The following is a 14,365-nucleotide window of genomic DNA, read 5'->3' on the forward strand; positions in this document are numbered from 1 at the left end:
TATAAGTATTGACCATCATCAGATCTCTTAACCATTCCCATCAAACAAATTAAGAAGAATGTACTTAAAAGATTTTCCTCCCAAATTTAAACATGACTTCCCAACCTTAGTCATTTTCTGCAGATTGCTCTCATCTAAGTAAGCTGTACTGCTAATGATGTTCTGAGGAATTCTGTGCAACTAGAATTTTCTCTAAGCCTTTTCCCTAATCATATATTTAAATGAATTTTTTCATGTTTTTGTTTTAAAACCATCTGACAATGAGAGCACTAAATAAAAAATGTAACACAAATACATTAAAATGCATTTTACAAAGCATTGATACAAAGTTTTGTAAGCGTAATAGAAATGTTCGCTACTAAGGCTGTCAATTTATAGAAAACTTTAAAAATGGCGGGAAGATCAGCAATCTGAGATTTTACACATCAGTGTGGTGTTTATCATTAAGTCAAAGAGAGATTTTAAAGTCACTTAGTCTACCCTCTCAACAATTTAACCTTTTTAAAATTTTTTTTAAGGCAACAAGTCTCATATTAGAACCCTTATGTTAAAAGGGCTCCGCCCATCTCGACTGACAAGAAATGGATTTACAGCCTTGCACTTGGCAGTTTACAAGGTACATTTATATTCCAATAAATGCTGTAATAGAACCAAGGGTGTGTGTCTTTAAGTTACTTTTTTTTTTTTTGCAAATTAGTAATAATGGGAAACATTCGCAGTGACCAGAATATTGCAATACTGATGGGCTTCTTTCATTTTAAAGTATTGAAAGCATTGAAAAAGACGTACTCTTTTTAATGCTTTCTATACTTAACTCATTTAATTCTCTCAAGAATCCTGTGAATGAATACTGCTACTTTCAAGGTTACATGGTTAGGCAGTGGTTAACCAGGAGGTAAGACCTGGCATTCCGGTACCCTCACCAGAGCTTCTTACCAGGAGACCAAGCTGTCTCTGTGCCAAAGAAGATGAGGCTGCATTTGAGGAACTCATGAAAGAAGCACATGGAAGCTGCATTCTTTTCCTGTATGTTTTCTTTAATAAGCAATTTCTCTAGGGTTCCCTTCAGTTTCCTTCTTTTATTCCTCTACTTTTGCTTCAGTTGTTTATTTCCTTACGTCAGTCCCAGGCTTCAACCTAATCTCAGTATCTGGTCAGAAAATAAATAGAAAAGTGGATTAGAAAAACTGAGGTACTCAGAGTTGAGATAGATCTTCCAGATTGTCATAAGTATAAATGTATATAATATATAAATTAAATATATGTAACTTGTTAATTCTCTAATTGTAAGGTTTTACTTGCTCTGTATTTATTATGACCTAAATATCACACTAGGTTTTATATTCATTACTTCTTTAACCATTAAATAATCTAGTGAGTTGCATATTAGGTTTTATTTTAAAGAAAAAGAAACTAAAGTTAAAGTTAGATACCAGTTATAATAATGATTAAAATCAAGTACAGTTGGTTCATACTCCCCAACGCTCCTTGTTATAGTGCATGTTTTGTTCTTTCTCCATTTTATGTGAATCTGTGATGTGATATTATTTCAGTTTTGTACGTGTAGGAATTGGGGGACAGCTCTTTGCTCACGTCAAGATCACTTTGCACTACATCCCTTTCGCAGCCTTTAGCACTTCATCTCTCTGGGGGAAGAAAGCACTATTTTCCCATTACTCAGATTCACATACCCCTCTGAGTCAGAATGCAAATGTTCCAATGCCCATCCTTTTTTTATGCCCTGTCTATGCCTAGTTGATTTTTCTGATTCCTTCTAAGAGAAAGCATCAGTTCAGTGCTAAACAGTCTTTAACATGTCCTAATCATTCTGTGAAACTGGAATAAAGCCTGAGTCCAGGGTGTAGGAAAGAGTGTCTGGTGCTGGTTTTTCTACTGAAAGGCAGGAGGTGAAAGGAGAGCTCCAATGAACAGGAAGCTGGTGATGGATAGTCACAGGAGAATGTGACATCATGAATTCTGAATCTGACTGTCTGGAAGATTTTTTCCATATTAGTTCATTTTCCTAAGATTTACCATGACACAACCACACAAATGGGTTCTGAATGAGTTAGGGCTACAGTCTTTATGAGAATACACATATTTGTCCCACCTCTGTTTATCAACTCCAAATTTCAGTTTTTAGAGTTACCTTTACTCTGTTTCTTCTGTTTTCTTATATTTTACAGAAAGATATATGAATTAAACCTTTTCATGTAGCAAATTTAAACAAATTTAGAATCTTAGGATATATGGTAGTCAATAATTCCTAAAAGGCCATAATTGGATGCATGGTTCCTCTAATTCCTTAACAAAGGTAAAACAAATTTAATTTACCATCCTGTTTGAAATTCAGAAACCATATAAAATAGCCATTCACACCACTAGTGTATTAAATCTAGTTCTAATGATCCCTTCCCTGATGTACTGCAATAGGTATATAATTCATTTAAGGTTCCATTTAATGTTATTTTGGGATCCATTTCATGTTATTATAAAACTTGCCAGAATAGTATAAGAAACTCCTATATACACTTTATCCAGTGTGTCTCATCCTCATTATTATTTTATTTTTTCTGAACTCTTTAAAATTAAATTAAATGCAACATTGCCTCATTGTTACTAAAAACTTCAGTCTTCATTCCCAGAGAAAAAAGAAATTTACCAACATAATCACAATACAATGATCAAAATCAGAAAATTTAACACTGATAAAATACTATTATCTAATTTATAGTCCAAAGTCAGATTCGACTAGTCGTCATAATAGTGTCATTAATAGCTTTTTATTGTTTTCTAGTTTAGGATTTAATTCAGAATCATGCATTTTTACTTTTTTTGTCTCAATAATCTCTTTTAATCTAAAGGAATTAACTCGCTTTTTCTTGCCATTCTTGATCTTAATATTTTTATACATACAAAACAGTTATTTTTATATATGTCTTTGGATTATCATAAAAATTGCAATTAAACTTTATTTTGTTCTTAAGACTCACAAAATGACCAATGTAAATGTAATTTCTGCATCTTTTTATTGGATACATCAAGATCTCTTTCAATTACACACTGTAGCATGCTGGGCCTGCTTCAGGGCTGGGTTTTTTTTGTTGTTGATTTGTTTTGTTTTTTAATCAACAGGGACATCATTAGTAGTAAGAATGGAGCAGATGTTTAGATTTTAATGCCATGTGGATAGTTAGACCTCATACTTTTTTTTTCTTTGCTTTGTTTGTCTGTATTTTTAAAATGAGAATCAGATTTATTGATGCATTATTTATGCATAATAAAATTCACAATTTTAAGTATACGATTTGATTACTTTTGAAAATGTATTCAAGGGGGGATTTATTTATAAAAATTGATATATTTAACCTTCAGTCACCTTCAAAGTACTCTCCATTTGACACAATATACCTGTAGAGGTGTTTTTTCCACTGCTCAAAATAGTTTTTGAACTTGTAGATTTTGATGACTTTTAGTGCTTCTGCTGTTTTTTGTTTCACTTCCACACTGGCAAAACATTTTCTTTTGAAGGCTTTTTCCATCCAGGCAAACAAACAAAATCACTCAGGGTGAGATAGGGTGAAGAGTAGGGAGGGTAGGGCACAGGGATCGTGCTGCTTTGGTCAAAAACTGCTAAACACTCAGTGTGCTGTGGGCAGCTGTACTTGTAAATCACCCATCATGAAATGAGAAAGACATTGAAAAATATTCACTGAAACACAATGCAACCTCTCACAACAATACCAGCTGCTACATTGATACAGATGGGTTCCTAGAACACTCACCTAGTGGGGGAACCAGCACTACAAGGAGCCCGCCCTCCAGAAGATAATTTGGGGTGTTTTGGATTCCCCCCTTTATAGTCATGTACCATTATCACAATCACAATATCATACACAAAGTTTCCCTCATAACTTGTTGTAGTTAGTTTTCTCCTCCACCTCACATGGTCTCTGGAAACCCAGGATATGTTTTCTATCACTCTAGTTTTCCCCTTTCTGGAATTTTATAGAAATGTAATCTGTCCAATATGTTTCATTTTGTATATGTTTCCTCCCACTTATAATGCTATCATTACATGTTGAGTAATTTATTTCTTTTATTGTGAAGATGTATTCCCTTATATGGATATACCACAATTTTTTCATCATTCACCTGTTAATAGATGTAGGAGTTGTTTCCAGATTTTGACTATTATAAATAAACCTGCTATTGGCAGTCATTTACAAATCTTTACTTGAACAAATTTTTATTTCTCTTGGGTAATACCTAGGAGTGGAATCCTGGGTTACATTTTAAGTGCATGCTTAATTTTATAGTATGGCAAACTCTTTACCAAACTGGCTTTATCATTTCCCATTCCCATCAGCAATGTATGAGAATTCTAGTTATTTTACATCCTTATCAACACTTGATACAGTCAATATTTTTTACTTGAGCCATTTTATTGGATGTATGTTAGTATTTTATTATGATCACTTTGCATTCTCCTAATGACTTATGAAGTTGAATGGATTTTCATGTGCTTATTTGCCACCAAATTATTTTGGTATATTGTCTGTTCAAATATTTTTTTCATTTTAAAATTTGGTTTATTGCTTTCTTAAAAGATAAGAGATCTTTATTTTCTAGATACCAATCCTTTGTTGTATATACATTTTGCAAAAATTTTCCCCAGTCTGTGATTTGCCTTTTTTCATTTTCTTAACAGTGTCATTTATAGAGCAAAAGTTTTATGCATTATAAACTGATGACTATGTATTTATGCATTTTTAAAAATGCAGTCATGCATTTTTAACAGATGGATCTTGTGAATACAGTGTGTATTCTCAACATATCACAGGCACTGTCTGTTAATATTGACCTATTTCATTTTAAATATAAAATCATTCCAATAGTATAGTTCCTTTTTATTTCCATTCTTTATGCTACTGTGGCTATGTACATTCCTTCTATATATGTTATTAACTCCAATATATGGTTAGAATTTTGGCGTGAAACTCTTGTCTTTTAAAGAGAGTAAGAGAGGAGAAAAATATCTTTGAATTTCAGCAGATTGGTTATAATAATCCTATATAAAACTTTCTCTGTAAAATTTCTTTTTGAGTTAATTGAACTTAAGTCAGTAAGTTTACTTTTTTATCAAATTCAGGAAATTTGACCATTATTTTTTAAATGTGTATATATTAGATTGTTTGATAATCTTCCACAAGTTACCAAGTCTCTATTTTTTCCTATATCCTTTCTATTCTTTAAACTTGATTATTTATATTTATTTGAATTCAAGTTCAAAAATCATTTCTCTGCAACCTTCCATTAAATTTTAATTTACTAAGAATCATTCATTTCAGATGCTGGACTTTTCATTTCTAAGATTTTTACTTAGTGTTAAAATATCATTTTAATTGCTATAATTACTCATCTGTTCCTTTAATTTTTTCATATTTTTCTTTAAATTTTTGAACCTAGTGTTAATGGTTGCTTTAAATGCCTTATTTGTTGTTCCTAACATCTGGATTACCTCTCTGTTTGTTTTTTATTGGGTACTTTTTCTCTTTGGGATATATTGTATTTTTTTCTGGTTTCTTTACATATCTTTTAATTTTATACTATATATTATTTGTATAATATATATATTTTGTTACATATTAGATATTGTATATTATTTGTTACAGGAAATCTTTATTATATAATCTTCCTTTAATAGGTTTTGAGTTTTTGTTTGTTTTGCTTTTGGCAGGCATTTTTCTTTTCTTATTCTTACAGTAGTAATATATATTTAGTCTATGGTTCCTTCACAGGAATATTTTAAAAATAGCCTGCCATTTTATGGATCAATTCAGTTAAAATTAGATAATAGTATCTATAAATCTACTTAATTTGGCTCACATTCTCATTGACTAAATGCTGAAAAAGAACAAAGGGCTCTAAGAATTTGGAATTCTAAATATTTATTATAGTTTAGCACAGTATATGACATGACTGATAAATGGTCTGAGATCACCAATGCAAATTTTTATGTTAAACAGTAATAAAACTTAATCTTTATATGTAAAGTTAAATAGAATTTATAATATTTTTTGTACCCTAGTGAATTTTCTTACATGATTCCTGTGATATTTGCATCCTACTTTTGGTCATGCTTGTTTAGATGGTATCTAAATTGTACTCTCAAAATTAAACCCAAGACTTTGTGGGAAAAATGAGATTTATATAGTTTCAAGGAAATTTGATAAGAATATTAATGAACAAAAGCTTATTAGACCATCTAACTTAATCTTACGCACACTTATCCTTTAGTACACAAACTACTGGATAAAACTTTTCGGTGAAGGAAATGTAGCAACTGATTAGTCAACTTTTTTTTTAGCATTACATATGATAAAAGCAGATGTTGAATGGTCATTTATTCCACCCTACAGATTTTTAGCAAGATTGAATCCCATCATTCAGAAGTCATTTTACATATTATAACAAAATGGAAGGACATGAAAGGGGAAATTTTAATTCAAACCTATGTATGTCTGACTCACTAGACCTAGATCCTTATTTGCTATACAACCATGTCTCTAAGAAAACTCTGTTTTTATTCATGATGATTCATATCCTGGAAACTGTTGTTTTTCCTGATATATATTTTTATGATATATATTTTTTCTTTTTTAGTACATGTATTTCATTGTAAAATTGAGATTTTTTTTTTAACTATCCTAAAATCCAGGACCCAAAGCATGTTTCATAGTTTCTGAATCCTCAGCATTTTTGAGTCAATATTTCTCTCTTTTAGCACTACTGGCATTTTGGATTGGATAATTTCTTGTTGTAGGGGATTTTTCTGTGATTGTAAGATGTTAAGCAGCGTTCCTGTCTGGTCTCTTTTCTCTAGATGCCAGTAGCCACTTCTTGTATCCCCAGTTGTTACACCAAAAATATCTCCAGACATTTCCCCTGAGGGAAGACAAAGCAATCCGATATTTTTAAAATCCAAGTTGCCTTTTTATTGAACAAATAGTTTCTTGATTAAAGATTGCATTTTCCAGATTTAAATATTTTAATATTTTATAATGGATTTTGACATTTAAAAATTAAATAAATAAAATCTGCATTTAAAAAAAAGAAAGAACTTCTACCTTTTGTGATGACATGGATGGAACTGGAGAATATTATACTAAGGGAAATAAGCCAGTTGGTAAAAGAGAAATACCATTTGATCTCACCTATCAGTGGAATCTATTCAACAAAATGAACTATTGAACAAAATAAACCACGGGCATAGAAACATGGAGCAGACTAAGAGTGACAAGAGGGCATGGGGAAGGAGGACAATGGTGGAAAGGAGAAGGGACTAGACAAAGAACATGTATGAATGGCTCATGGACATGGACAACAGAGTGGGGACTGACTGTGGGAGACGGGGGTGGGGTGGGATGTTTGGAGGAGGGCAAAGGGGGAAAAATCGAGGCAACTGTAATACAATAAACATGATTTAAAAATAAAAAATTTTTTAAAAAAGATTGCATTTTCCCCCAGTGAGGATGTGTTAAAATAATAATAACAAATTCTTTGAAGAAAAAACCACCCAAAATTCTGAAGAATAAAAAAGGAATCTCACTTTTTGCATACTAACTAAATCTTCCAGTTAATAGTAACTTTTAAATACTCTTTAATACTAAATCCTCACTTCAAGGAACTAGAGAACATTCATACTTCCAAATTAGAATAATCATTAAGATGGATTTTTTAATACTTATATTTATTTTTAGTAATCAAATATTTTATAATCTTTCTAATTAACATATTTTCAATAAACACTTAATAGGATGCTAACTGAAGTTGTTAACTTATCCTTCAGTTCTTATAATAGACAACACTAATTTCCTGGAGAACCTTCCCTGACCCAAGTCTAGATTGGGTGTTCTTCCTCTGTATTCTCCTAACACCTGTATTTACCTAATAATACTGTGAATGAGTCTCAATTTCATTTCCTAGTTACTTCTCTACATCTCTCTCCAGATTAGGGGGTCACTGTCTTACATGCCTTCAGGAATGATTCAGGTAACATATGTGAATGAACTTGTTAGATGGCAAAGTTAAATGGGAACTAACATTTAGACTCAATGGTTTTGAGATGAAAGAAGTGGTGGAGACTATGGCAAGTTAGAGAATGTATACCCCATGTAAGGGGAGCAGTCAGTTTTCAGAGTGAGGTATTTATTGCCATGTAGGAATGGAAGCCCAGTACTGCCCAAAATTTCAGAGAGTCAGAAATTATATAAAGCTCCCTGGCATTTAAATATGGGTATTAATTCAAAATTTTAGTTATAAAATACTATGCATGGCAGACCATATACATCTGCTTCTCTGTCTGTAATCTCTGATAGAAATTATGAACACAACCAAGTCAAGGACTGAACCTAAATTGCTCATCAGCTTATTCTGAGCACTTAAAACAATTCCCAGTGTATATTCATCAATAAATATGTGTTTTGGGAATAAATGAATGAAGTTATAATTCTTTTTTGAATAAGAAAAAGTATTTGAAAGGAAGAAGAATCATATTAATATTGGGCAAAATATTGTTTTATGTTGGCCATTAGAATTAGAAATTGTCAGGTATCTCTGTAAGGGATATTTTAGTAAATTTTTGGGAATAAGAAATATAAAAATGGACTAAAAATAAATAAAGTTAGTATAATGGAGGCTATGAATATTGATTGTTCTTCCAAAAGGCAAAGGTTGGTTGTTATCTTGAGGATTAGCAGGATCACAGAAAAATTTTTACAACAGTATTTTTTGATCTTTTTATTCTTGTCCCTTTATATAAATATGAAAATTTAGCCTGTTTAATTACTTCATTCTAAAATAAATAAACTAAGTGAAAACAAATTAAAGAAATTATAATATTCAATTTGCTTTTCAAAGGACATGTGTTTTTATTCTCTCAAATTCCCAGGAATTCTGATTAACCCCTCCTTGTTAAATCATCAATATATTATTGAATGAGAGGAAAAGTATATTCAAAGGCCACTTGGAAGCATCCCACAGGAAGAAAGTGATTATGGGAAATAGAATAGAAAAGGAAGAGTCAGTGGTGATAATGAGAAAAAAATAGGTCATAAAAACTCATGGGCATGGAAAACAAAGTGGTGATTGTGGTTGGACAGGGGAGTGTAAGGGAAATCAATTATAATGAAAAAATACAATTAAAAAATAAAGCATTTCAGAATAAAAAAATAAAGCAAATTTAGAGGCTTTATTCTGGAAAGAGTACAGGTACTCAGTCTAAGAGTGTGTTCTTTTCTTTTTCCCAAAATTTTAGCAAAGTCAAGTATTTCCATCACACTAAAGCCTTTAATAATTGATATTTTGTGAAGATAAATTCAGAATTATTTCAACAAGAGGCGTACGTAGGTGTGAACCTTCATGAACAGTTATTTTTATACTGATTAATAGATCCTTTCATTGGAGATGTCTATGACACATGAGGCAGCTCTAATCCATTAAATTTTAATGCCTGGAACTAAATACATTTCATACTGAAGCTCTGCACACTGCCTTGTCCTAGAAGAAACTTTAATAATATTGACTACTAAACTGTTTTTGTTACTTTTTCCCCGATAAACACAAAACAGGCTGTGACAACTACTATCCTGGGTAAATTGGGTCTGTAAAGAGAACTACTTAGATGAACACATTATTAAAATATTTCTTGATATATCTCTATTTTCACATGCAGAAACTCATTCTTCTTCCAAACCAACTTCAGCTCTGCTTTGGAGCTTGATGGAACACATCAGGGAACATCAAAATATTAGAGGTGGTCAGGATTTTACAGAAAATTTATCCAACTCTGAGATCTTACAGGTGAAGAAATTGAGTTATGTCATGATTAAACATCTTTAGAGACAGAGTAGACTGAGAAATAAAGTGAATATTCCAATATAGTTAGGTCAGTCTTGGGGGTGATAGGTTTAATATAAATATATAAACATATTCACAAGGATCTTGAGTTTACAAACATTTGCACATATATAATGCCATTTTTATCCTTATTATAGCCCTATATGGCGGGTACTAGATCCTTTCTTTTTTTACAGGTGAAAAGCAAAGAGTCAGGGCTTGCACGTGAAAGACAAAAAATTGGGAGCCGAAGTGTTGTTGGGGGTTGAGGGTAACATGTATTGAGAAAAACACAGGATCCTAAGTTACAATCTCAGTTCAGTTTCAATTTAAATGTACAGGAAAAAAAACATTTTATGATATAGTATACCAGTTGAGTTCATGAAAAGCAGACTCTTAATGGGATTTAGGAGTGCAAGAGATTCATGCAAAAAGATCAGCTAAAGCACTATGCAAAGTCAAAAACTCAGAATGGACTTCAGATTCAAACAGACCTGACTTTGTACCTAGCTCCAATCCTTACAAAATATTTAAGGTTCTGCAATTAACTTAAATGATTTGATTCTGACTTTCATCAGCTATAAAATATACTTAATACAATTGAACCTTGAATTACATAGGGTTCGAGCTACCTCGGCAGTGGAAAAGTCATTTGTGTATGACTTTGGCTCCTCAAAAACTTAACTACAGTAGACCCTTCACATCCACAGATTCAAGTAATTGCAGATTGAAAACAGCATTTTTGGTTGGGAATCTGTGTTGTGAAACCATAGTTTCACAATGCAAAACCACTGTTTTCTTCCACCATTGGTTGAAACTGAGGATGAGGATGTGAGACTCCATAGATCTGAAGGGCTGGCTGTATTTATTGAGAAAAATTCACATTAAGTGGGCTTGTGCAGTTCAAGCCATGTTGTTCAGGGGCCAACTGTCCTATTTATTGTATAGGTAAATTGTGAAGCTTGAAAGATATGATGTAGATAAAACATTTTACGTGGTACTTAATAAGCAATTTATAAGTAGTAATGATTGTTTTATTACATTCTTTTTATCCTAGCTTGGTAAAGTAAAAATTCTATTTTTACAGTATTTAATAAAAAAGTATTTAGATAAGTCAGAGATCGACTTGAGAAATCCAATCAAGATATTAAAGGGTAATTTAGTACTTTTAACTTTTGACCTTACCATTTGCCTATTCTAAAGGAATCATAACATAAATGCATTATTTTAAATCCCACGAATTTTGGCTAAATAAGGAGAAAATACAAAGCAGGAAAGGATGAATGTGTGTTTACTATCATCTGCCTGATAAATAAATATGTTATGCTCCATGATTTACATATCATTTATTTTAATTTAGTTTAGTACAGTGCTTGCCATAAGGTAGACATTCATTAATAAATATTTGTTGAATTAAAGAGTATCCATCTTTCTACTAATTTGTAAGTCTTCATATATTAAATATACAAACCATTTGTCTGTTTTATATGTTGTGAGTATTTCTCCAATTTCATTTATCTTATATTGTTTTCAGTACTTTCATTTGCTCAAACTTATCATATTTACCCTCCATTTTAAAAAATGCTTCTATGCTTAAAAAGACCTTCCCCACTTCCCTGCATTTAAATGCCTGCCCATCTGCAGGGAAAAATATTTTAAGATAATGTATTTCCATTTATCTCAGAGAATACTCCTGTCTTTAGCCCTCATCATTCAAAATTAAAGGTTATTGTGAGGTTAGAGTTAATTCCTGTAAACTTTTTCTGGAAGAGGAAAACTAGTAGACATTTTCTAATTTCTAGTACTGGTTCAGAGTTTTCCTATGTTTTACTCCTTCAGTCATTTCAGTGGGTAAATAGTCAAGTAGAGGAAGTGAAGTTATGGGGAGGAAATAAAAAGAAAGGAGAAAGAGAAGCTAGATGGTGGAGTCTAATCACTATCTTATTGGGAAATTTCCATTGAATGTTATATTGAGTCCCAGACTTCTACGTCCAACAGTAATGAGTTTTACTGAGTATTGTTTAGCAAGTATCTTTAAAGTGTTTTATACGTATTATCACATCAGTTGTAGATACAGAGTTTATATGTGTATCACATCAGGTGGATAAAGTTATTGTCCCCCTTCTTATAATGAAGGAAATTAGTGTAAATGGTTTATGTAACTTGCCCCCCAGTTCACATAGTCATAAGCAGAGTTGGAATTCTAACTAGGGAGGCTAATTCTTGTGTGCTCAGTCTTAACCATGCACTTTAAGTATCTTAAACTTACGAAAAACAAAACATTTATTTCTAACTCAAAAACTACTATTTTGGAGTCTTCCTTAACTCATATCATGTCATGCCTCTGCTATTTCACTGGGGGAAAAAAAAATCAAACACCTAATACCATGCCCTGTGAGATCCTACAAGATCAGATGTCTTTGAACTCATCTTGAACATTATTTCCCCCCTTTTTTTTTTTAACCTTCTTTCCACTCAACACTTGCCTTCAATCACACTAAACTTATTTCCATCTTAGGATTTTTACACTGACTTCTCCCTAACCTTGAATGTCCATCCCCAAAAATGTACCTTGGATTTTTTTTCTTTTTGGTATTTACTATATATTTATCTCAAAGATCTCTTCTCAAGGTGAAGCTTTCCCTGACTACTCAAGTTAAAGTAGCCTACTTTGTCACTTGCATACTTTATATCAAAGCTGTTGGTACTGTATGATACTTTATATAGTATTTTCTTATTTATTTCCTCTCTTTTCTCACATATGCAGGAAAGATATAACCTCCGTGAAAGCAGAGATTTAACTATTGTATGCACTGCAGAGTTTCCACAACTCCAAACAATTTCATACAACGTATAGTCTCCATAAGTATTTGTTGAGTGTATAAAAAGTTACTGAAAGAGCGATTTATGTAATCAAAACTGTGTGTACAAAAACTTACCTGGTAGTAGTGAGGAGGCTGGACTTCAATGAGAAAAGGGTTAGTCAAGGAGGCTATGTAAAATGAAAGGTGATGATAGAAATAAAGAGAACAAATGTGAGAAATACTATTGAGTTAAAACCAGCAATAACTACAACTGATTGAGTTGAAGGGATTCAAGGTAATTTAGAATAAGAAAGTGCCATTAATATAAATAGGGAAAGTTAGGTGACAGATCACCCTGGGACAGTTATGAATGGTATTTACAAAAGCAACTTTGAATTTCTAATTTGAGATGCCATTGGTAGGCAAGACATATGAGATTTGGACTTGGCAGAGAAGTCAGCACTAAAGATGAAGTTATCAGATTGTGTAAGAATTACCAAAGGGGGCATTTAGAGTGAGAAAGGGCTAAACTAAATTACTAACTTTTCGGATACCAACAGAGACAAAGAAGAGGAGATCAGAAATATATGTTTTTATGAAACCAAAATAAAGAGGGGATTTCAAAAAGATCATCTGACTACAGAGATGAGGGAGATGATTACATTTGATTTGGTAAAGAGAAAGTTACCTCTAGAACTGAGGAGATGAATTCAGGACAGTGGTGAGGTCCTAAAGTCCCAAGTGGAAGAAACGTGATTGGTGATTTCTCTCTCTTTTTTTGTTTGAATCCTCACCAAGGATATATTTTTTAAGATTATTATTGATTTCAGCAAGAAAGGAAGGTGGTGGTAGGGTTGGGTTGGAGAGGGAGAGAGAGAGAAAAAGACATGGATGTGAAAGGGAGACATCAATCAGCTGCGTCCAGCACCCTAATAAGGGACCAACCTACAACCTAGGTTTGTGCTCTGACCAGGAATGGAAGCTGTAATTTTCTAGTGTATGGGATGATGTTCCAATCAGCTGAGTCACCTGGCCAGGGCAGTGATTTCTCTTGATAATACAAGGCAAGAGAAGGGATAGTATGAGAAAATTCATTCACATACACATACATGTTAGAGAAGAAGAAATTACTGAACCACCATGAAACAGTCCACTGCAGCCAGTTCAATACCACAGTTACTGAAAGAAGGACACTTATTGGAGTGGCCTACATGTAAGATTGAGTTCAATTTGCAAGAGCCTCACTATAGGTAAATGTTCATTCTGACATTCATGGTCAAGTGGTGAAGGATTGATTGTAACTGAATGGCTTTGTCATGCGTTCCTACGTTTCAACCATCTGAGAGCTGCTCTATACTATCTCATGTGCTCTTATGCCAGAGATCACACTTAAGTTTTCTTCAGGTGCCTACACTGGTTGACAGTCAGAGAATCAGTATTTCCTGTTGTACAGCATTCAAACCTGCTATTAGTAGAAAGGTAACACTAATGATGTATTTCCTTACAGGATAGTGCAGAATTGATCACTTCCCTGCTTCACAGTGGAGCTGATATACAACAGGTTGGCTATGGTGGTCTCACTGCCCTGCATATAGCTACCATGGCTGGTCACCTGGAGGTAAGTCACAACTTCATCATCTGTAAACATCAACCTGTTTGTA

General features: G+C 32.7%; 1 protein-coding gene across 1 annotated transcript in view; it reads left to right on the top strand.

Annotated features, from left to right (window-relative positions):
* TNNI3K (TNNI3 interacting kinase) overlaps positions 1-14,365 on the top strand; it is a 294,113-nt gene that overhangs the window by 12,165 nt on the left and 267,583 nt on the right. The window contains exons 4-5 of the mRNA XM_054566852.1: positions 519-616; positions 14,212-14,322. Of these exons, the coding sequence (XP_054422827.1) occupies positions 519-616; positions 14,212-14,322 (209 nt within the window). The remainder of the gene's footprint in view (positions 1-518; positions 617-14,211; positions 14,323-14,365) is intronic.

Source organism: Pteronotus mesoamericanus, unplaced genomic scaffold, assembly GCF_021234165.1.
Source record: "Pteronotus mesoamericanus isolate MK-2021 breed Mesoamerican mustached bat unplaced genomic scaffold, CSHL_Meso_final contig_181, whole genome shotgun sequence".
Lineage (NCBI taxonomy): Eukaryota > Metazoa > Chordata > Mammalia > Chiroptera > Mormoopidae > Pteronotus > Pteronotus mesoamericanus.